The 25,908-nt window shown below is 34.7% G+C and overlaps 1 protein-coding gene across 1 annotated transcript in view; it reads left to right on the top strand.

Annotated features, from left to right (window-relative positions):
* The window catches only part of PLCE1 (phospholipase C epsilon 1), a 136,879-nt gene that overhangs the window by 36,845 nt on the left and 74,126 nt on the right, over positions 1-25,908 (top strand). The window contains exon 3 of the mRNA XM_077784637.1: positions 24,188-24,479. Within this exon, the coding sequence (XP_077640763.1) occupies positions 24,188-24,479 (292 nt within the window). The remainder of the gene's footprint in view (positions 1-24,187; positions 24,480-25,908) is intronic.

The raw sequence follows: 25,908 nt of genomic DNA, 5'->3' as shown, positions 1-25,908 counted from the left end.
ATATCCTTGCTAGGAGAGCAAAGGCTAAGGTTTCAAAACAGCTCGTAGATGGACTGTGTGTATTTTAAGTGTGGAAATTATCTCACTTTTCCATACTGTGGTTACAGAACATGTATTTTCATTTGTTGAAACTGTATAAATACTAAAGTATAATTGAAATTTGTACATTAGAAGAAAAAGAAGTAGGAAAAAACTGATCTTTGCACCTGTCATTGAAGTTGTACTATATTTGAAGTAAAATGTGAGGTATATGCCATCTGGTGGATAGAATAATTCATACAGTTTTACTGCAAATCTCAATATATTTTCTCTGCTGTATGATCACTTTTAATTGGCATTGATGGGTATTTCTTCGGTAAGAAGTTAAGGGAGAAAAATCTGAAAACTGAATTTGAGGCAAAATGGAATTCCAAACTTGGCGCTGGTATTTGATTTAGACAACTGGATGCTTGGAAGAAAAACTCCAAAGCTCAAATGGTAATGAAACCATTTTCCCCCACTTCAGATATTAATTCTGAAGGTTTAAAATTATGTACCAGCTAGTCAAAGATCATACCTGATAGACCTTTCTTCAGCCTCTGGCTTATGGCAGATTATGATGTGTTGGCCATGATCTTTCCAAACAGATTGGCTGTTGCTCTGTGTCTGCGCTGACACAGGAAGTGATGCTGGGGCAGCCTTTCTGAACCTGTACACCCAGGTCCTACAGGTCAGAATTCCATTTTTCCACCCATTTGGAGCACAGCTTAATTAAATATAACTTTCTGCAGAAAGTTGTGCTTCTAAAAATGTTGGATTGCTAGGTGGTGTGAATGCAGAGGTGACTTGATTATTTGAAAAGCTTAGATTAGGCAGATACAGTAAAGACCGTGGCTCTATTAAATATTTCTCTTTGCACACAATGCTGCATGGTGGCATGACTTCATGATGCACATCTCAGGATGGTTTATGGAATAGACATAATATGGGATAACAAATGGACAGTTGATGTCTATTGATAGAGAATTCCCATTTTCTTGATGAATAATTTTTATTCTTTGCTCTTTTATGGACATGAAGGAATGTAACATCCTGTTATCTACTGGAAGACTGACAGTACAGCTCCCTTGTTTTTTCTTCAGGTTTGGTGAAATATCTGCAATTAAAAATATCTAAATTTACTTTTTTTTAAACTTACTATTAGCATATTAAAAAATAAAGGAAGTACTTCATAATGTCTTTCATACTGTGATTTACTACAGATTTTATCTAAAAAAAGCAAATTTGTGCTTATAGTCTGAAAAGGAACAGATTATTCAACTCCATTGTAATCAATGTATGTGTGAAATGGAATTGTCATCACCATGTTATGTCATTGTTCCACTAGCTAATGAAAAGGCAAGGAAAGACCTGAAATACAATACAATGGAAAAAACAAGTAATGCTTCCACATGCTTTTGATTTCCCTAATTCACACTAGTTCAGGTGTCTGGAGGTTTATTAGTTCAGTCATGCTGCACAAAAAAGAGGAAGATTTAATTGCCAATGGAAGCATTCATGATTTGCTTTATTACTAGAAGTAACTGAATACTTTAGAAATATTTTAAAAGATTCTTCTTGACAGTAAATTTGCTTAGAGTAGATTCAACAGACTTACTGTATGTGATTCCAAGCTTCATGGAGTTTTTATTCTTCTTGTAACTAAATTATTTCTCAATATTCAAAGATAAATAATGTTTAAAAATACAGTAGAACAAGTGTTCAGCTTATTTCCAAAAATTAAAATTGAAATGTTATTTGCACTCTGGTGTATAAGGGCTTCTTTCTGAACTAAGCTGCTTTGGCACTTTTTTTTTGGTTGAATGTTTAGTGAAGGAAGAGCATTTACAATCTTACCCACCTTTTAACTGTTTCACCAGTCATGAAACATATACTTAGTAGAACAGTGGTAAAATGTTGACAGACTCATACTTCACATGGTCTGCACTCTTGCAGAAACATATGTATGCTATATTTGGAGTAAATTCTCTGGCTTGTGCTATGAATCTTCCTGTGTCTAAACTGTTTTGTATGATTATTTACCCTCAGAAAGGCCACAGCACTTCAAAAGGCTCAACAAACACTGGTGTCTAAAGTTGCTTTGAAAAGATCCTTTCCCATAAACTTCTAAGCATTTTCCACATGCTGCTATTTTCTCCCCCTGAAATTCTGAATGACTTCTATCATATTTAAAAAAAAAATATTCTTCCCATCCTGGTTAAATGATGGTCAGCCAAAGGAGGAGCCCAAAAGTGTTCATTCGAAGAAAGGGCACATGTATAGGTATATGTTCCTAATGATTGCTGGGGGGAGAATTTTTATGATATTTAAAGGATATTCAAGGATTCCTTTAGGCAATTTGTGGTGAAGCCTTCTTCCACTCTTGTAGCTTAAGAGTGTATTTAAAGAGGTTGGTCTTCTTCCACCCTCTGGGACCAAGTAGAAGGGTCAGGTCTTTTCACAGGCTTTGTGATGTCATGTAGGTCAACTGGCCTAGATCCCATGTTTTAATTAGGACAATTAGGTCTGTGATGTATATATCAAACCTTAGTTTTCTGGGATCCATCACTTTACCAGCTTGGGAATCCTAATAAAATGGTTAAGGTTTGATTTTATTGTTTTGCTGAATTTCTTCTACAAACCAGACAAAATAATCTTTTCCTGGAGTGAATTTGCCCATCTTGGAGCCAACCTTCCTGGCTTTTTGTGCTTATATAGCTTGAACAGAGATTATATTTTCTCTAGGGTAGTCTTATGCCATGATACTTATGTTTATATGAATATAAGCAAAAAGAAGTTTTATTTTTAGCAAATTGTCTTAATATAAAAGATTTATTCTGCTTGCTTTGTGTTGTTGATTAAAAAGCCCTTTGTGTTCATACATGTATTTAAAAACATTTAAAAATCTGTGTCTAGTAAAATGTTGCTCTTGGCAAAATGATGGAAAGAAACATTTTTTCATGTAAAGAACAGTACAAACACTAAATAGAATAGATTGTATAAAAGAACAATTTAAAATTAATTTTTTCAGTCTTCAGTGCTATTTATTTCAAAAAAGTTTAGTCTTTAAAGTTAGTCAAGCCTCAATACAGCCTGTGAATTTAAAAAAAAAAAGGAATGTCACTCCTTCAACTCTTTAATAGGATCTTTTAAAACTAGATTCCTTGTTTAAAAAATCAGTTGTCCCTTTTACTCTCCATTACTTGAATAACATTGTGGGCAAAGTTTTTTTCTTGTTTATACCATTGTCAAGGCTATAGAAAACAATTTTCCTACCAGTAGGTGGAATCAGATGAAAATCTCAATTATTAAACACAGAGTATAGCTGTATTTTGTGGTCCAGCCAAAAAAAAAAAATCATCCAAGTAGCTCTAGTTTTGAAGTTCAAAAATAATAGCAACATTCTAAAAAATATTTAGTTCATAATAATACAGATTAGACTAATAGAAAGTTATTGTTTATATTTAAGAATACTATGACTTTGATACTTTTCCTTTACCTGCACTTTCAGAGAGTACTCCTGGACAGGTTAAAAATGTCACATGAAAGAAATTTCTGTTATTAGTTAATATCAATGTCTGTTCAGTAGGCAGTTATTCCTCTGGGCAACTTTTTTATAAAACTTTAGAATTAAAATCTTCAAATTACAAATAGAAATATAAGATACAAACAGAATACAGTGCCAGAAACTTATGAACATGTGGGTTTTATAGACACTATTTTAGAAAATAATTCTGATACCTTTTCTAATTTTTTGTATTACATTTATTCTCAGACCTCTTATAAAGAAAATTGGCAGTATAATTTCTTTTATACAAGCATTCAGAAGAAAAGAGGGAATGTAGTATAGTGTGTATAAAGTTTTAGCAGTGTTAATTCTTAGTTTTACATGTAATGAAGGTCACGGGGTTGTCACATACATCTCTTCTGAAAAATCTGAGTTTATGCACAAAACAGTGACTGATTCATATCTTCACCCAGCTGATTGAAAGAGGTATGGAAACCTTTGGGAATCTCAAGCAGGAGAAGGTTTGTCCAGCCTTGTTGTATTCATGGCAATTGAGGGAGAGTTATTCAGCAAAGAGCAAGACACTGAAGTTAGACGTTACGTATTTTCCTTTTGATTCTTTCTCTGTTTTCACTTTGAAAATGTTGTTTACATACTCATTTTTTCCATGGGTTCTGCATTTGTAAACCTATAGTTGTCTTATGTACTGATTTGGGAGTTTGTTTTCCTCCTGAGTGTTTTGGAAAGTGAGTGAAAATATTCACCCACACAATGCTTGCAAAACTTTTCAATAAACTTCAGAAATTAGGAATTATACAGGAAAGAAAATGTTAAGGTCTTTAGTGATGAACAATGCAGATTTTCCAGCTTGTCTTTGGCAGGTATAGAAAGTGCAAGTTAGGCTTCAGTCTTTTTTTTTTTTTTTTTTTTAATTCTGTTAAAATGATCTCCTGCATTCTTGCCTTTCATCCTTCTTTACTGTAATTTTGTGTGCTGGAGAGTTCCCATGTATGTTCTAGGAGGAAACAATTTTTCATGGGAATGTTTTTCTCCTTTCACCAAGGACAAGCTTTCCAGGGATGGTTTGGATCAAATAATACAGAATATTTGTGATGAAAAGCATAATTTACTGGAGCTCAAAATGCAGCTCACACTTTCTCAGTGAAAAGACTGGGGTGTTTAATGTATTGCAAACACAGGTCTTGGTATGGGCACAGGTTCCAAAATGTTTGAAAAACTAAAGCCCTTTGGGCCAAACCTACACAGACAAATTCATGAAAGGTATGTGGGAGAACTTGTAACACCAGAATTCTGCATCTGGGGTTTTCAGCTTTGAGACAGACTTGGCAAGCAGACCAAAGGGAATATGTTGGCTGTTGTTTTCTTTTTTTTTTCCTTTCCCAGGGTATATACTGTAGTACAATTTCTTGCAGATACGCACTTTCCAGTTCCATTCAGACACAGAAGCAGAAAGCTAATGAGTTATGTATTTAAACATTTGTAGGAAATACATAGTTTGCTTCTGTTCCATAGCACAAAGTTTCTGCTCTTTGCAACATCAAAGAAGGTCACTGTGAAGAATGGGCTACTCTTAAATAAGAGGTCATATAGTCAGTCTTCTGCAGAGATGGATTGTTCTCTTTGGAAGGAAAACAAAGCTGAGTAATAGAGCACCTTCACCTTTTTGTCAAGAAAATCCCACAGCTGGGGACAATGTCATCTTTTCTGAAAACGTGTCACACCATTTATGACTTGTGCTGGCACAATGAACTCTAAACTCTCATCCCTCTGGCATTTGTAGTGGTTTGTTTACCTAAAATTCTTTGACATTGTTGAGAAAACATTGCTTTTCTTCCTTGGACTGAAAGAACAACAAACCCCAAAAAAGCTGTTGATGTGAGTTGGAGGGAACAGTGTTGTTCATCTGTCAGATTCCATGGATGAGTGGAACCTCTTGTAAATGCTGTTAGGTCCATATGTTATGAGACAGAAAAATACATGAAAAGTGTATTTGACTGGAAGAGCATTTGGTTTTCTTGCTGACCCTGTGCTAAGATGAAGAGAGCAAGAATGTCTTACTGTTGCCTGAATCCTGACTGTGTTAGTCATGTCAATACTTTACCTCATGTCCTTCACATGATACTGGAGTTCCTGATGAGAGCTTAGAAACAACCCTAACACTTTTTGTGTGTGTGTGTGTGTGTGTGTGTGTGTGTGTGTGTGTGTGTGTGTGTATGTATGTGCAGGGACACACTTCAGAGTGCTGTCAGTTTAGTTAGATTGACAACCCTACTTACGTAGAAAATAATATGTTCCAGACCATACGGACATGATGATCTTAAATCCTACTGCTAGAGTACATTATCAGACTATACATGGAATTTAGATAGCATTATATTTTTCTACACAAACCATATGTCCCCAAAGAGGAGAGATAATTTCATTGTTTATCTGCTAGAAGTGCACTGAAATTGTATTTGAATAAATCTGTTAGATTGTTGTTTTGTTGGGACTGCCAAGAATGGATTCTGGCTGTCTTGAAGTATTCTTTGCATAGTGGATCATGCTGCACATTAAAGAAGCTTAAAAGAAGAAAGCAGTTTCTGTGCTAGACGGTATCAGGGTTCACACTTTGGATAACGATGTGGTTGTGGGCACTTAGAATGAAGATTTTATTATGGACAGCAGGAGTTAGGGATTTTCAGTTCAAATTACATCTTTTGTTCATCTTTAAATTCTCAAAGAACATTTCTGAAGCATTTGTGGAGTAGTAGCTATGAAAGACTGTGAACCTTAGCAGCACACAGTATTTATAGGTAAAGCTACAGATTCTAGAGCTGCTTCACTAAATCCATTGCATATTTATAAACTTTTTTTTCATTTTTCTAAGAAATCATTAATGTCTTCTTTAAAATGTCCAAATACTTGAAAATGTCAATACATTATGAACTAAATGCCCATAGATGTCTTTTAGCAAACTTCAGACTTATCTTGGAATAAATGTCCTTGTAATTAAGAAAAAAAAATAGAACTATTTGTCTGAAATTTATAATATTTATTCATTATATTAAGTATTTTTTTCATTCAGAACAATAATTGTTCCCCTACTTTACAGTGGAAGTAGAAGCTGCCACTGGAATGAATACAGTAAAGATGAGTATCTTTCCACTGATAATCTCCCAGTAACAGTAGGGCCATCTGTTATGCAGAAAGTGGTTTTGTTGAAATAAAGGAACGGGATTGTCATCTGAGATGTCCATTATTTAAAATATTAGCAGGTAGAACATCTGTTGACATTTCTCTCTGTTTCCAGTAAAACATTTGGCAGGCCTGCTAAAGGACAATAGCTGGATTTTGTGACTTGTAGTTTCAAAACATGTATAAATGGTAGATTTCTTTGAGGAGCTAATCTGTGTTGTAAACCTCAGCATGGTTAGAGTCTATTTAACATGTTTTCTGTAGGAGAGGTATCTTAAAATATTTATATCATATGTCTCTATCAAAGACTCTAGATTTTGACAGATGCATTTCAACAAGAGTTAATCATGAGCAAGAAAGCAGAAGGCTGAGTGTGTACCTCCTATGTTTTCGTTCTGTGTAGAAACACATTCATTATTTGGCATAAAATAGGCAAGAAGAGACTACAGCTATTCCTCTCACTCTTTACCCATATGGACTCTCCTTCCTGTGGTGTTTTACTGTTGCCTTTTTGTTCAAAAATAATTGATCCATCTCTGACTCCAAAAGATATAATGAAATTAGTATATATGCAAGACATGTTTACCCTGTTCTTTTCATGCTTGGGAATTCCAAGGGGTTATCTTCTAGACACAAACCTGCATAGGAACAATGAATCAAATTTTAGAAGATCCTAAAGTCATCATGCCTTGTCAATCAAATGTACATTTTCCCTGAATATAACCACTAAAATATTTCTTCTGGCTTCCAGCATTTGAGAAAATAAACCACAAATTGGTATTAGGGAGTTTGGATACTAAAGCATGTGATAAAATATCAAAGCAATACCAGAGGATCAGTTATTATAGTTAAACAAATAATTTTTTTCTAAAGAAAAGTCCTTCACATGTAGTTGTTGTATGATATTTCATTGTTTTTAGTGAAAGGAAAGATTCTGTAGAAAAGTTTATCATATGAATTCTAGGAAGTCTTATTCAACAAAAGCATGCATGTGAAATTGTTCTTGCTTCAGTTTTTGAAGAGTGAGAAAACTATTGTAATGCTAGAGTCTAAATACATAAAATGTTTCTAAGGTACTGCTCTTTGGGGTGTTTAATGACAAGTTGTTAAGAAGTATTAGAAAATTTTTTGTATAGGCTTAAGTTACTTCCTGCTGGTTTTGTATTATTTGCCTAGATGATACTGTATTTTAAATTAATAATCCTGATAAATAGAATAATATTAAAACATTTGTTATAGTTTTTTCCAGAAATTGTTCTATATTTTCTCTGAACATAGTACTCTCTGCTGTCTGCCTTTTTTATGTACATGTTGCTGTTAATTATTGTAAGAGAATACTGAACGAAGCTATCATGTTTTACTAATAGTTGAATGTTTTGAATGCTTTTTACTTTCCCAGAATCCTAGCATGCAACTGTAGCATATCTTTTAAGAATTTTTCTTCTGTGTGCTTCCATAACTGTAAGGAAAGGTCTCTTAATGACAATAAGTAATGTATCATGTTATTTAAAAAGAATTCAGAAGATATGGAACTCTCACATTTACTTTACACTTTCTGCTACTCAGTGGTTCTTCAAAAATCCTGCTAGTCAGTGGCTTTCCTGCTTTTACCTTTGTCATCATTACCTTTATCACATACTTCTTTTTTTTTTTTCCCTTCCATAACTTGTTATTCTCACCTATAATCTTTTTTCAATCAGTGTTTGTTCATAGATCAAGTTACTGAAGAGGAGTATTTGAGGGTTAACTAAATAGTAACAAGGCCCACTTCTGAGATAAAGTTACCCAGGTTACCAGATACGGAATTATTCATGTTTATTTGAAATGTGACCCTCTTTAAGGACCCTTTCTGAGGAAAGCCACAAAATGCTCAGTGTGCTGCAGTACTTTCATGTTGGCTCCATCATGTATCTTTAATTACAAAAAAAAAAAGGATTTGTAAAGCTGCTTATTTCAGTTCCTGCACTAGCAAAAATTCTCCTTCATCCACTTTGTGTTCCTCTGACTGTCTTTAAGTAGGATACAGCTGTCCTTAGAATTTTTAGGCTTGCAAAAATGACTTGTGAACCAGGCCTTTCCTTTATAAATTGTGCCCCCTTGTGAAGAAATATGGTGGGTCAGTAGCAAGGATAGCATGAGAGCAGAGCAGTGTGTAGCAGCCTCAGCTGTGTGTTTGGGAACTGGTTCTAGAGGTCTGCAATTAGAAATAATCCTCTTTTGTTTATATAATTAGTCTCAAAGTTTTTTTACTATAAACCTGTATATTTTCTGCAGTAGCATAATTATATTAGTAGCTTAGAGGTAAGAAATCTAATGTGGGAAGAATAATTTTACTTTTACTTACAGTGAGTTTACATCATGCCAGTGACCTTATTTTCTGTATGTATAAATATGTATTAGAAATTGCTTAATGGCTGGCATTGTAAATTATTTTTTTCTATAAACTCACAATACCAAGCAAAAGGCGGTGCTTTCAGATAACTAGCATTGCATCATTTCATTTGCAGCAATGTAAACACAAACTCCAGTAGGCCTGCAAAATTAAACATTAAATGTATCAGATTTTATTATCTGTGTGTCTGTGATCACATTTAAATGCTTATAGAGATTTTACAAGGAACAAATTTCCACGGACTGTTGGGAAGTAGATTTGTAGGAGCTGCTGAGGTGAGGCAGCACCATGTAAAATGCAGCAACGGGATGAGGATTTGGCAGCACAGTTCTTTTCTCTGCAGGCTCTCAGGCAGTCCCTGTAGACGGGAACAGACTCATCGTGTGCTGAAAGCCATCCTGCACTTTCTGCTTGTGTTGGCTTGTCTCAATCTCTGTAAGTTTTGTCATTTTTCCTGCCAGTTGATATGACATGGATATAGTGAAACACAAGGGGAAAAGGTATGGTTCATGTAATATAAAATGTCCAAAAGTTTTTCTTACTGCAGGGATAATCGGAAAGCTTTACTTCGTCAGAAAGAAGAATGTAGTGCTGGAGAAAAATATATTCTTGCTTTATTACACAAGATATTTATTTCTGGAACAACTTTCTTTTCAGTCAATACTTATCCTGTAGATGCAAACAAGTAGTAATTTTGAAAAGTCTGTGTTGTTTCCTTTTTATTTAAAATAGGCATACTGCATGTGAATGTTTACTAGCTTATTGTGTTTAATTGATGGTAAAGCCACTTACAGAGTTTTAGCATATAAAGTTACAAAAGTCTATTTTTTTATTTAGTTTTGGGTTCTAACTCTATAAATTATGTAATCATTAATTACAGACTTTTATTTTTCTTACGCTGTTGTTTTGATAAAATACTTAGATGCAGTTAATGAAATTGACATTAAACTCCCCCAATGAATTTCTGACTCTTACTGTGACTTGATGAAATACTACTTGTACAACAAAGATTTCTAGAAAACACTTGATATTTTTAGTAAAGTATATTGAAATCATAAGCAAAGTATGTAAGACTTGTTTTTTTGAATATACAGTAGAATATAAATGGAAAAAAATTCTGTAGCTATCGCTTCACCCAGTGTAATCAATACAAAACTGTTCAGTAAAAATGCAGTCAGGATGACATTTGATTATTATGTATATTTTTATAAATGGTAAAAATTCGGTTTTATCTTATTTTTCCATCATGTGCATGTGGAGCTAAAATTACACTACCCACTAGTGATGATAGAGAATTGTTTCATTTTCTCAAACATATGTTGTACTTTTAAGTAGTCTAAAAAACCTGGAAATTGTCTAATGTTTAAATGTACTGGACTAGTCTTTCAGTAAAGCAGTATGTTCCAGGAATTTAAACTGAACAGTGCTTTTGACTTGAAGCAAGCAATTTATTGTGTAGGTTGGTTAATGAGGGATCCAAGTATCTTCTTGTAAAAAATAGCATGATACTGTTCTTTTTTGTACATAAGCTCTCATGATTAGCAAGAATAAGTTGTGATAGTTACACTTAATGAACACAAACTCTGTATCTCTGTGACAACTTTTCTTACTTTCACTTAAATAGCAGGAATTTTACCTTTCTTTGTAGTTTGGTTACCTTTATTATGTTCAAAGCAAATTACCTGGGAACATTATGACAAAGCTTTGAGGTTTTTAGTAAAGGGTGCAAATATCAATTTTTTCTTTGTGCTGCTACAAACTCGTACAAAAGGGAACTAAATGTTGATACATTGCAAATATGTTAAGTTCATATATATTATGATAATGTTTGGCAGCATTAGGTTGTGTGACTTGCTCTCCAAGAAGCAGAATAAATGCATAGGAAGATAGAAGTTCCTGTTTTAAAGTGTGTACACAGTGTTAAAAAAAGGTGAGTTGAGATAGGACATTTTACTGAATGGCCATATTGCTAAGTAGCACGTGAATATGGGTTTTTGCTGATATATTAGTAAGTCCAGGGCACTAATGTCCTCTAAATGAATAAAACACACAGTCAACCAGTCAGAAGATTAAAAAAAAGAATGACTGGACAAAATGTTGAATTAGAGTCACGCATATGTCAAACACATATTGAAGAAGCACTTAGCAATCCATTCTTAGTTTGTGGAATTGTATTTGTTGCCATCTTTATTCATTCTTACCTCTCTATTAATTTAGAGAGGGGACATGACTCTCAGCTAGTGTCCTTTTTGTATCGGTCATTTTAATAAAACTAAACTAGTGCCCAAGCTTTATATCTTATATTTTCATAAGTAGCTAGACCTCCTTGCTTCATTTTGTTTTCATGTGGTCTTTACATGTTCATAAGCAGAATTCATTATAAAGAGTGTGTTAGTACAGTTTGTAGAGTAACTTATGGAATATAAAGACTTAGTTTTAAAATAGGTTTTAGAAGTACATGTCTCAGATGGAAATTACTTTTTTGCACCACGCAGTTGCCCTTTGCTGTGCCAGTATTGCAATAGGTTTTTATATTTCATGTAGATTTGGCATTTGATGAGAGTTCTGTTATAAAAAGCATATGTAAACTTTACTCTCAGTGGAATAGATTGTTCTTGATGTGGCTCTGAGAAGATAGGAGCCTGGAGATTATCTCTGGTTGTTTATTCTGTATTACAGTAAAGATCCATTAGATCTATCTAATCTTTATAAAAGTACTGGTTTTCTGGGTTTTTTTTGTCCCTGATGTCACCTTAAGTTTTTATCATAGCACTGTTTGAACAAGTCTTCTGCTTATTCTCAGAATTATGATGCTGTGACAAAACTGCCCTCTAAAGATCTTAAGAATGTACTTGTCAAATTGAAAGTATTTGGGACTTGAGTAAAAGGTTAAGCTACTGCTAGAGTTTCATGGAAAGATACAATGCTTTTGACATTTTTTCATCTTTCTATGATCATTATTTAAAACAAGAGCAAACAACCATTTTTGCTTAATAGTTAACTGAAACATCCATTACAAATTTTCCTCCCTCAAGTACATGAATAGTCTGTTATGTACATAAAAACTTGCTGCAGTTAATTCAAAACAAATCTGTACTCAGCTCTCCCAAAGCTGTTGAAGAGCACTATTTCTCATTAAGGTGAAACTTTTGAAGTTAAAAGAATCCTAAATTTGGCACATGTACTTATAGATAAATAAGTCAAAATGTTTTCAGAACTGGTGTGATAGTATGAAAGAGAAGCTTGTAATAGGAATCTAGGTTTTATCCTTCATTTTGTGAGGCTAAGCATATACACAGGTCACTTGTGCATGTAATTCAGTGTAATATAATTGCAATTTATAAAAATGATTACACTGAGCAGAGTGGCTATGAATTTTGGTAAGGAAGCTGTTGTATATACAAAGTTTAGTTGAAACTAACGCTAAAGCAAAATAAATCTCATGGATGACTAAACTCTAGTCCCTGGATCTGTAACAATCCCCAGAGAATAAGGAAAGTTAATTTAAAATATTTTTGTTCATCTGGTCTTAAGCCAGATGCCTTAAATTCTGAAAATCAAGCCTCCAGTGACATTCCACTCCAATGGGAAAAGAAAAGTGAACATACACTCTGGTCCTGCAGAAACTTACTTCATCAACAATTAAAAAGTATTATTTAAATACTGAACTAATGTGCTTTTATTCCTTCTCCCTTGTTCAGTCACTCTACTTTTTTACTCATGCTCATTCTCTTAAGACAAGCATATTTACCTTAAAAAACATGTTTTAAATGTGATGAAGGAATTAGAACTTTTTAAAATTGCAAAACATTAGATTATCTATTTTGTGATTTTCAGTCAAGTTAAACTGAACTGGAAGTATAATTAATGATTCAATGCCCCATGTTTAGACCTTGGACTTGACTTCCAAAGCTCCATTTGGGGACAGCATCATTTTTAACTTAATCATAATATTACCTTCCTTTCACCATTTTAGCAGATTCAGATGATAATAAAAAACTCTTTTAGTGGCAATTACTTCCATAAATTCAGTTTGATTCCAGTATGCAGTTGTCTTAATGTAAGTATGGCTGTTAGTATATATTAGGTATCTATCATCAAAGTTGTGTCATAAAATAAAAATGTGATGTGAAAATGGAATGTTTGGCGTTCTGCAGAACAGTTATTTAAAGGCAGTAGCTGAACACTCCAGTTGGAAACAAGTAAAACAGGAAGTTATTTCCGTAGGTTGCTGCATTGTGTATTAGTTGTTCACAGTGTCTTCACAGGTTTAGCTTTTCTACACTTACAGATGCAGCACAGTCTTCCTTAGCAGCTAATGACCAGGGAAGATGAATAGTGTTGAAGGTTCTATGTTCTTGATCCAAGAAACCAACACAGGAAAATTGCTTCATTGTACCGCGATGGATTATTGTCATCTCTTAGTTTTAGCCGCAAGTTTTATTCTAAAAATTTACAAGATAGCCCTTTTAAATTCTTATCTTCTTAAGTTTGTTTTAAAATGTTCATTGTGAACAGTGATGAATGAAAACTTACTTTTTATCAGTAAATTGTGATTAAACATGTAATTTAAAAGCTTAATTCGAAGTATCAATATTCTCTTGTGACTTTGGACAAGGAATTTTGCCTATTCTATTTCTGGGTAATTAAAAAAAAAAAACTTAAAGTGGAAAATGCCTCTTTATAGAACAGAGTTATTTTGTTTCATGAAATCATGTTCTGTATCCTGACCTAAAAGTCTATCAGACAATTCAGTCATGAAAACTCTGAGAATTTCCTGGCCCCTAAGTACTATCCAAAATAATCTTATAATTATTCATGTGACCCTATGAACCCAACAGCTGAAGTCCAAGCAAACAAATAGGCATGGATTCAGTGTCTATAAAATTAGAAAATGAGAACTAGATTTCCTGTGCTAAGGAAAACTTGCTCTTTTATTAGCTGTATGCCATGGGTTTTTTTACAGCTGTAGTAATCTGCCTACCAATCTTTTACTGTGGTATCAGTTAAAATTGGTTATAAATGAAAGTGTTTTGGGATACAGCAAGGTTCTGTTGCACTTTACATTTACTCAATCCTTAGGTTTCTGCCTACAGATCTGACCTATAGACTGTTTCTAATAGATTGGAGAAGATCTGCCTTTCAATGTAAGTCCAGAATGTAAAGTACAATATAATCCCATTACAAACCTTTTTTGATACAAATAAAAATAGTGATTATATAATTACAAAGACAGTTTTATTATATGTGCTTTGTGTCTGAGCTTTGGCACATTTACTCTGAGCTTAAGATCTTAAGCAATTCTGAGCAATTTCTCTACTTGAAGGGATGCAGCATTACAACTGTGTAAAACTAGAATTAGCCAGCTCTATGACTTTTAACCCTTACCACTGGCTATCTTATGAATTTTAATATGAGAGACATGGGAATGGAACAGACTGTGTGCTTTCTGAAGCAGTTATATGTATTAACAAAATATTTGTAAAGAACACTTCAGACCAGAGTTCAGCATAAGCAGCTATAGTGAACTTTGACAAATAGATGAGATTGTTGGAAGAGGATGAGAAACCAAACATGTAAGGGGTGGTGAGATATGGTCTTCAACAGCCATAATTCTTAGGTTTTTCTGTTTGGTTCTAAGAGATCATGTTGACAGGAGATCTCTTAAATGCTTTTTTTTCCTGTACTGTATGTTACCCCTAAACCTTATTGTCAGTTTATAGTTCAGGAATATGCAACTAAGATCATCTTTCAAAGTTGTTTAAATCAGTTCACATGAACGGGAATGCAGTTATTTTTAAATGTGTGAGTTCTATGGAAGCCTTTCCTCAAATGGGAAGAATATAGTTGATACTAAGGTACAAACCCTACAGATTTCTGCCTGTACCTGATGTGTGTCTGGGGTTTTTGTTTGGTTTTTTTTAGAGAAAATCTAGACTTGCTATTGCTCCACATACAGAATAGTAGGTAAAAAGAAGATGTGGGAAGGGGCTGTTGGGATCCTCTGCTTTGAGCACTTGGCATTCACCTGTTTGGAATGCACCCATCACGTCAGTAGTTCGGAAATGAAAAATATTAATGTGATGCCTGTTTGAAAACTTTGGTGAACTAATTTAATTAATTTCTTTAATACCTTTGAAGAAAGCAAGCTTTCAAGGATGCATTAAATAGAGTTTTCAGTGGCTTCTGTTAGAATCTTACTATTTCTTACTTGCATTTGGAAGATTCAGTGATCCCTTGTAATAGTAGCATCCTGTTACTGTTTGATGTACCAAAGACCTTTCTCCTACAATGAAAGAAGGAACTTAAAATGAAAATATTCATCTCTCTTGAACTGAAATTGTTTCATGATGACACATTTAATATTCTAACATCTAAATGCTTTGAGTGAATTATTTCAGTCTGAAAGTTTTAAGCCTAATTAGCCTACTTTAGATAATGTACATAGCTACACTAAAACTTCTGAATCAAAAATTCAACCTGCTAGTCATCTTCTTGTTTTAAATACTTTTTATAACACACCTGTGAAGTTTTATATGAATGTGCTTTTTTCAATCAGTAAGGTGTATCAAAAGTTATTATTAAAATATCTTTTCGAAAAGTGGTTATGTGTGTGGTACATATACTTTTATGTGAAAAACATAGTAGGTAATTTTGAAAGCTGATAACCCAAGAAATTCCAGTCCACATGATCAGCTGTTCAAAGACATGACCCACTTGAGACTAGTAAAACCATCAGCTTTTCAGTAAAAAAAACCCAAGGTGTGCATTAGTTAGGCGGAGATTACACAGATGTTTATTTAAAAGAGTAATTTAATTTATTTAGTTACTAAGGCAGCAAATTGTTCATAAATTATATTGTTGGTGAAAGTTTGGAGGAAGTAAATAAGCACTCAGGAAATAAAAAGAATACCGGCTGCATGTAGAATTGACAAGGGTAGAACAGTAAACATCTAAAAGTTGTAAGTTGCAAAGTACTGGGAAAAGATTTAAAAATATTTAAAATTAAGTTAGCAAGTGAACTTATTAATAAAATAATTAATAACGATATATTTTTTCACATACACATTTGTACCAACAGAGGTATTAAATAACTGATGCAGATGAAAGTGATCGTTTTGGCCTTTTCTAGCTAAGATTACAGAGTTTTCTCTTACTGGCAAGGGCATTGTTTCACATTGCTGAAAAGTGATATGAAGAACTCCTACTTTGTGTTCGGTATCATCCTTTCATTTTCTCTGTAATCACCTTGAAATTTCAAGTGTTTATGAAAAAACTTCCAAATGACAATTCCTTTTATCAGCCTCTGTTTTGTATCTTAAGTTGATTCTTCTTGAATCTAAAGTATACTACCTGCCATGAAAAGCAGGACTTTCTCGGGGTGGAGATACTATTTTAAATCTGTATCCTAATTAGATCACACTGCTTTTTCTGTCTTCTAAATCTGCAAAGTTTATCTTTCCTTTGGAAAGGGCTGTATGATACTGTTACCTTACAGAAATAGAAAATAAGTAAATAATAGCAACCTAGTTTTTATCAAAAGTAAAAATGATGACTTGTTGGAAGTTTCAATCTGCTGTTACAATTTCTGGTCATAAATCCAAATTGCAATTTTTTTTAAAAACTGCGTCATCATTTCCTGATGATAATGAATTAAAAACTTCTCCGCTAAAGACACTTGTCAGATAACAGAACTGAATAGGGATGGCTAATAATATTCCTGAAGAATGTTGAACTGTATTTAAGGATTGTCTGTGCAAGATAGTTTGATCCTCATTAAATTCTGTTTCTGTTCTTGACATTATGTCTTCCTTAACAGGATGCAATTCATAAGAAATATTAGCTGGTGAGGTAATGCACATTCTGTAATTGTAATCAAAGCTGTAGAAATTTCACAGAACATCACTTAATGAATATTAGTGTGTGGGCACATCTGTGCTTGATCACTCTTTTGGCAGCCTTCCAGCTGCCATCGACACTGATTTCCATGTTCCCAGGGTCAACTCATCTGCTTTCTGTGTGTCCTCTGCTGCTCTGGGCCACATTGCCTATTTACACTGTGTAGAACTGAATACTCAATAAAACTTGCTGTTGAGTAAGTGAGCATTGTTGCTCTGTAGCACGATACTGTTGTCTTGCACTCTGTCCTGCCGTTCTATCTACATCTTCCTCATCCTTGAAGAGAGCACAAAAGTTGGAAAGGTTTCTGAGAGCAGACGTTGCAAAAAGGATATTGGCAAGACAGCTGCTGGAAGGGTATCTTCTAAATTGCTGGAACCTGAAGATCATTTGCAGAAAAGGAAAATATCTGGGTCTCCCACAGTGATTGCATCACTGGATGTTAGAAAAGCTATGTGAGTATGCTGGAAAAAGCATTGACTCCTGTGATGAAGAGATGCCTGAAAACCTTTATTTCTTTCCTGTGATGTGTTCTTTCCTTCAGATGTGTAAGGGGACTGGATAGGTTCACACCTCCTCTGTGAGTTGTATGTGCCCTACCCAGGGAGGGCAGCTTCTGTTTGAATTGGGAGAGTTATTCCTACTATAGGGAGAAAGTGAAAGGATATGCTAGGCTGTATCTTGGGATCATGTCCACTCCTCTCACCCCTCACCAGTTCCTGGGCAGTGAGAGCATAAAGTATGCTGTTTGCTTTTGCTCACTGCTGCAATTGCAAATGATGCAGGGTGCTACTGCAGCAAACAAACCTTGCTGGTTTTGCATTCTCAATGCAGTTCCTGTTTTTCTTCTTTATAGTGTCCCAGACAAAAGATGAACAACACCTGTGAGCAACACCACTCTATAAGCACATGCCTTATAGTAATTAGCATGTTTGTCAAGTACTGGGTGAAACTGAAAACTGAAGTAGTACTGATTACTGTGTATTTCAAGGAACCTTTCTCCCTGCCTCTGCCCCCAACTCCCCAAGACAACGTAGCATTCCTTGTATGTTACTACGTACACTTCACATTCTACCATGACACTGTATCCTCTTATGTTCTAGGCAGTTTTTTAAAATACAGAACGGTGTTTCAGCAATCTAGGGATATTTTAAGGAACTTTTCCAGTACAAAAACTAGCATCTCTATGGGCAAGTTACTACATTTAAGCACCATGTGAAAAAGCATAGAAAGCAAGATATGACCAAGTTAAGATATAGATAACACTGTTAATCCCTGCCATTCTTTCAGTTTTTTCTGAATTGCATATATATCACTGTGAATATATGTTTCTAGCTCCAGCTTTCTTGCTGTTTAGTTGTCAAAATAGCCCTTTACTGCTATTTCTTGCGCACAAATGCAGACCTGCACCAAATGGCTGTGTTTCTGCAAAACCATCAGGTGGTGGTAGTTCTTGTTCTCCTGTTGGTAAAGCTGCGGGCAGGCCAGGTGGCAAGTGCCATTGCTGAATCTGCTGTCAGTTCTGCTTGGTGGGGCCATTGTTGGCTTGCAAAGCCACCTGAAGGGTGATGTTCAAATATATCTCCAAAAGCTGTTGAGTAGGAAGAAAGGTATTATAATATGCAACCCTTTATTTTATTGCATTTTTGTTTTTATTCTGGGATGGCTGTTTGTACTTTGAGAATGTTGCCTGTTAGCCAAAAATGTTGGCTTATGAGATGCTAGGAGGGGATCTCTGAGTTTGATGCCAGCTTGGAAAACTGCCAGATAGTTGTTTTCATGTTTGCCACAGGGAGAAATGGCAATAGAGTGTCAAGACAAACAACAGATCACAGAAGCTTGGGAGAGGTAGTTATCCTGGTTTCGGGTAGGGTAGAGCTTTCTTCTTAGCAGCTGTTACAGTGCTGTTTCGGATTTGGAATGAGAATGGTGTTTCATCTCCTGCTGGACTGGACAGTCACAAGTCTCTCACAAATTTCAGTGGTGCTACAATTTAGAAAAGCTTGCAGTTGAATATTTGTATTCACATCATCTGGAATAATACGTTGGGAATGGAATTTAGTTGACCACATAATATCATAAAGCTTGCCTTACTTGTTCTTGTAAATACCAGAACTCAGTAAGACACATAGTCAGAAATTTCATCAGCTGTCCTGGTGTGTGCTTTGGTTACAGGCTGCTGAGTACCACCAAGAAGTCAGTGTTCTAACAGTCCAAATGTCTGGCTTTTGTCCTCCAAACACTGAAAAACACTTACCAAAAGGTCCAGTTTCTTGAAAGGATTTCTGAAGACCTCACCTATTCAATTACTGAACAAGACTTGCCACTGAACACCTTTCAGCTGTTCACAGCAGCCTCTTTGACAAACACAGTAAAATCCCTTGGCTTTGAACAACCTGCACAACTGTTTGAGATATAGGCTCTGGTGTGTTCTCTTGTCATATACACAGCAGGAAGAAAGACAAACGTATACATTGTTCTAGGGATAACAAAAAATGCATTCTGTGTTTAATGTATTTTGGTTCTTATAATTGATACATAATCAGAAATTGTTACAAGGCATTCATACTTTAGAAAGACCTCGAATTAAAGATTTGTACTTTAGTAATGATCTTGAAATGTCATGAACTAATCAGTGGAGGTATGGTCATAACCTGAATGAGATAAAGCTGAGAAAATCCAGTGTACTTCAGAAAATTACCTATCAGCATTACCTATTTTTTCGTTTTTTACTAGTATATGCTCTGAAGTGTTATGCTGGAATACCATTTTGGAAGACATAAAACTGAAATATTGACCAATTGTGCATTAATGCCTCATTGACCCAAGTTCACCTTGCATATTAGTTTCTTTCTGACAAAGGTGATTTTTTTCATAGCAGACCATGCTTGTATTCCATGCTATAGATATCAGAATTAAATGGTAAAATAAATACATGTAAAAGCAATTGGTATGGTCCTTGGTCATGACTTCCAAAAAATCACTGTTAGCTTGATTTGACCAATTTTAGTAAGGGTTTTCTTCTGAAAAATCGGCAAGGCCAAAATGAAAAATCACTCACAGAATTTCCTCACTTTATTGTAATTTTTCTTGGAACAGAACAAATTTGAAAAGAGCAGCATTTTCTGTGCTGTTAATTGTGTTTAAGCTTCTATGTTCTGTAAAACCTTTGTGTTTTCAAAGGAGATATCTAAATTATCTTCAACACATAGTGTCCTGAGAGTTATTACTTGTTAATATACTACTATGGCTTGCAGGCATTTAAAAGTGCTTTAAAAGTGTGCAGCAAATGAAGGCAGGCTGCTGTCAGCAGCCCTCCATCACAGGAGTGCTCTGTAGGTGAACAACCAGGAAATCACATTGAGGTGTGTTGTACCAACTGAACACATGCACACACTTTCTACATTTATTTCACTATTTCATCTTGACAGATGTGTTTAGAGAGTGTTTGGACAAATGCAGTGAGGTATTAAAACCTCATTACTCTATTGTCTCATATTTTTTCAGTATAGTAGCAATAATCATAATTTTTCACGACTATTCTTTGCAATGAAATTTGTGAGTACACATATTCTTCTCCACATATTCTGTTGCCTAATAACAAGATATTTTTAGTATGTTCATAATTCCAGTTTCTGGCTTTCAAAAGCACAGCAGCAGCTAGATGTATGGCAATATGATAACATGCCTCCAAGTTCTGAGCTAAATACCTGAGGCAGAAAAAATATGAAAAGAGAAACAAAAAAGACTACAGTAACAGTACGTTTAAGTAAGAAGTCACAATTATGTTTTATGAACTGCAATATCTGATATTTCCAGTACAGCAGTACCCATGAACTCCAGGTTGATTTTGGGGAAATATGTGTCATAAACTGGGCAGTAAATGGTTGCGGTGTTAGGGTTTTGGCCATTTCTACAAAGTAAAACTAAAGTAATATTGTGGAGAAAGAACATATTGCAATTTCCAATTCCGTGATGATTTAACAGAAAAAAAAAAGATTGAAAGAGAAAACTAAGGAATAGTTTCAAGGCTTGTTCTTACAGTTATTTTTAAAGATTCTTTTTTGATATCTTGGCAAAATATGTCTGTCATCACTGTAAGAAAGTTTTATTGCCTGAAGGTTATCAATAAGCTAACTTGCAGATACCATTTTAAGTTACTAGAAGCAAAACTGAGGGAATTTTAAAAGTAAAGTTTTGATGATTTATTGCATACATTATTAAGAGGTGAATAATCTATTTTGTTTCCATGCATTTTCCAAATATGGTCTTGGTTGTAAAGCTGCAAGTATGGACTTCTGTCTGAATTTAATCTTTATTTTAATGCTAATTTTAATTTTTGAGTTGGAGGACAATTTTCTCCTGTAGAAATCAGAAATATTATATGTTTCATCTAATTTCTATTTTAAAAGTGTTGTGTGCTCATTACAGAATGTTTAATATTGCAACACTTTCAGAATCAGATACTGTCCTGAGTTTCTTGTGAGTTACTACTTTATATTCTGTGAGACATTGCAACACCAGAATGCAGATGGTTTTCAAATCTTTAACTTGATATCTAAGGCAAAAGTGAGGCTTTGTTTCTTGATGGGTAGCTTTCAGTTTAGTGTTGCATCTTACTCTTTTTGGTTCACATTAATTTTTAATTACATTAGTCATTCTTTGGTTGTGGCATGGATCGATAGGGTCTGGATTCTGCCAGCTTGAGCTGTAAACCCTGGCTTGGAATAAACTTCTTTGTCTCCCAGGCAAGATTAAGTTTCCCAGTTGTCTGGTGCAGTGTCTCTGAAAGGTGGTTTCCCATGTCAATTACCTGAGGGATTTGTTGCTATTCTGATTGTTTCAGTTCTTTTCAGGGCTGACAAGTGTACACATTGTAAGTCTGAATTTTTTCATAACCTCATCTGTGCGCAGCAGAGGTAAGATGCTCAGAACTTTACCACATCAAAACAAACAGAATTTGAAAATGTTATGTGAAGTGCAAAGTCTTTGGAGACAGCTAGTGCCCCAAAGTCTACTTTACACAGAAGAGATTAACACCATTATTCTATGTATAATCTCTCTGGCAAAACACTGTCGCCTATTTCTGTCAACAAATGGTTTCTTTGCTTTGGCAGCTGAAGGAAATTTTAGTTGTGTAGGCAACAGAACATGCCTTTATAAGTTGCAGAACCCAATTTTAAAAATATTTTGGATGGTAACTGCAGTTTTGAGAAGTTAAATTATATTCATTAACTAAATATTTTTTTAAAACAAGCTAAAAAGACTAATTATGTCTGCTGTGTGTAACACACTCATAGTCCAAAGGCTTACTATTTCACAGTGCACCTTTTGAAAAGGTACTTGCAGACAGTTAGCTAAATAAAAGGTCTACACATATCCTGTCCAGGTAAGGCATACTTTAAGAGCACTTTTTTTTTCTGAATTAAGGTGGTGATGTGTCTGTACTGACAGTCTAAAAGTCTATGAAACTTCCAGATAGCAAAGAAAAGAAGATAAAGATGCTGTTGTAATATTTTTAGAAACTTAGACCAAACAAGTTTTGGAAAATCTGCAGGGAAAGGGGAAAAAAGAGAGATGCCACAGCATTTCATGCTGTAGTGTTGTGCATGAGTAGTGTAGTGCATCATGGTGCATCACAGAAGCTATCTTTTAATGGGATTTAGTTATATATAACCATAATCAACATGTGTAAGTTTCTTTTCATATGTTAATAAATATGTCAGTGTTCTTTTTCAGATCATTAAATTACATTACTAGTTAATGAATTATTATACTTTTAATATAAAATTTTACTGTTTTCCCCCAAACATGGTTATTACAAAAATTAAAGCTGAGATAACAAATATCTACTTAATATATTGGATTGTGTTTTATTTTCTGCAATGTGCTTACATGGATGAAAGAACTGCATCATTGTTCACTTCTTCTTCTGTTAGTGGAGGGTCAGGTCCCTCATGGGGCAGGGAGTTGGATCCCTCCTCACTTACCTGGCAGGGTAAATGCCAGGCTCAGGGCAGAAGTGGATGGGTGTGAGATCCCTGTGCCAGGAGCCACTTCCCTCTCTGGATCTGGGCTGGGCACGTGTGTGTCCCGTGGGCAGGGTGTGGGTGCCTCTGATATGTGGCGTGCACAGGCTGTGCAAACAGGTTCTTACCATCTGGCTGAGTACATGTGTGCTTGCTTTGTAGGACTGGCTGCAGTTTCTGCCATGTTGATGGATAGCTGTATTTTGTTTATATGTGGGAAAGGATGGCAACATGACACAAGGCATTAATTGAGAAAAACTATCATGAAGCAATCAGCTTGTTTTTTCTGCACATCTAAGAGTGGTGGGGAACAACCTCTTGAAAATTGTCTCAGTACCTGTCCTGGTGATAGTTACAGTGACCTTTCTCTGTGTTAATTTGTAGTTTACACTTCGTAATTAAGAAGCACAGATCATTGAAGCAAATTATTAATGTTAATCAGTAAGTCAGCATACAAGAATGCAAAGAATCAAGTCTCTCCTTGTATGCTAAATGAAAAGATTTCTTCCAGATTCTTGCTTTGATCATTAGACTCTTTTAAATAAGCAAACATTACTTAGTTGCTAAGCCACAGACTGAAGTTCATTAGTGTGTTATAACAAATATTGGAAAAAGAGTACTAAACCAATATAAGATAGAGGACCTGCGCGTAGGCTGGAAGTAATGCAATAAACGTGACACCGGAACATTTTGAAAGAGGGTTCAGAGTGATTAAAACCATTTCTGTTTTCCAAACCACACCCACTCAGCAAGAAAAAGTGCCAACCCTGAGTTGATCTGATTTTTTCTGCTACTGATATCTCTAAGGTTTTCTGGAAGCATAACAGATCTTATATTACTATAAACAAATTTGTTCATATTTTGCATTTTAAATGTTGGTGAGGTATATTGATGTGGGTTTTTTTTTAGTCTAATGGTTATATTTAGAATGTTTTTGTACATAGATTGAAAGCCAGAATGACTTCTTACTTAAATATCCTGTTTGGGAGCCTAACTCAAAATCCTAACAAACCAGTTTTGGATAAGTAGATATTGCAGGTCGTTGAACTTCACAAGAAGTCGTGGTCATTTGGAATTGTTTTGTATTCAGTATGTTATCCTAAGCAAATGAACTAACAGTCCATACTTTTGCATTCTCCACAGATCTTCAGTACAGTGACAGAAGAAGAGGAAGGAGCAGAAGATATTTTTGAATATATTCCTCATCTTCTGAGAAAGCTCCCAATATCTGTTACAGACTGTATATACAAAGGAGATGGTTTTTGTGTAAAACCATGTGTAACAGGTGCTTACTGTCAATATCGTGCCACTTTACAGAGGACTGCACTCTCTAACTATATAACTGGTGCTTTACTAGAAGCAACTACATCATTAGGAGCAAGAAGTGGTCTTTTAAATATCTTTGGAGGATCAACTGGAAGAACAATGCTTAAAGGTAATGAAGATTTTTTTTAAGTCTCTGTCCACTTAAAGTATAGGATGAGTTGCAAAATTATTAATACTATATAGTATTCTGTAGTTTATATACTCATCCATGAAGTTAACAGATAAAAAATATTTTATGTTTTCAAATATTTTCCTTGGCAGTCATTGTGTATCATAATGAATAGCTGTCTTAGTTTGATAAAGTAAAAATGCAGCTAAACTGAAAAGACTTGTATTACAAAACATTTTCAGGTTTTTTTCTTGTATTAATATTTTCTGCCTGCATCCAAATTTAATGTCTAAGCTGTTGTTTTTAGAATGTTCCCATGTGTAGTATTTCTCATTTACCAAGTGCTCCTGCTCATGGACTGACTTGGTTCAGAATTAGAGGAAGGAGTGTATGCTCTACTTGATTATTATTGTTGTCATTATACAAGTAGCTGTCAGCATAGCACTGTGTTCTGAAGCTTGCACTCTTCATTACTGATTTATTTTTGGTCTTCTCCTGGGTCTATCATCTTTGTAGTATTGGATCATTTCAAATAATGTGGGTACTGTCTGTATGGAAAGTGCCTGTTGGGAAATGGATGTTGCATACTAAGCTTCCATGCTGATAATATTCATAAGTAATAATATCCTTAATGTTTAGTTTAGTGTGTCTTGAAAGCTAAATAAAGCCTTATTGGTGGAAATTCTGTGCTTTAAAATATGGTTTTGTACAGAACAGTACTTACATTATTGATTAATTTTTAATTAATGCCTAGAATATTTCATAAGTTACTTAAGCATTTGGAGATCTGTCATCATCTGATAAACCATAACAAAAGGATGTAGTATCTCAGTCATACCATGGTAGAAGTGATACATGTGGATATTATGGCTTGCCCAAAATTTTACAGAAATATGACAAAATAAGTGCAAAACCAGTGCAGTTCCTTAACTAATGCAGATAATGACTTCATTTTAAATAGACAAATAATAGTATAGTTTATGCTTATATGTGGCTGTCTTATTTTTATCCCAAGAAATGGCCCTTTCTTCTTTTAATTATTTTCTCTAGGTGAATCAAAGGGCAGAGAGAGGCACTAAAATATTCTAATAACAGGTACAGATAGCAAATTTGTAGCATGTGAATGAATTTCAGTAGTACCTTAAGTAACATTACTGAACTTCATGCACCATCATTGTCTGTGAGACAGATATGTACAGTATAGTGCCCAATTTTGGTAGGGTTTTCCATTTTATTTTGTTTGGTTTTTATTTGTTCTGGGGAGATGAGTGCTTTAGAAAAATAAACGGGACAGTCCTGCAGCAGCTTGGAAAACAAGATTAGAAGAACTGAGCTGTGTGCTTCAGAGCTGAGTTCTGAAACTGAAGCAGTAGCAATAGTTAGCTCAGGCTCACTGAGCTGCTGATACAGCTACATCTCTTTATGGAGC

The sequence above is a fragment of the Lonchura striata genome, chromosome 7 (assembly GCF_046129695.1).
Source record: "Lonchura striata isolate bLonStr1 chromosome 7, bLonStr1.mat, whole genome shotgun sequence".
In the NCBI taxonomy this organism is placed as follows: domain Eukaryota; kingdom Metazoa; phylum Chordata; class Aves; order Passeriformes; family Estrildidae; genus Lonchura; species Lonchura striata.
The sequence above is the reverse complement of the archived record's forward strand: the minus strand, read 5'-3'. Positions and strand labels throughout refer to the sequence as shown.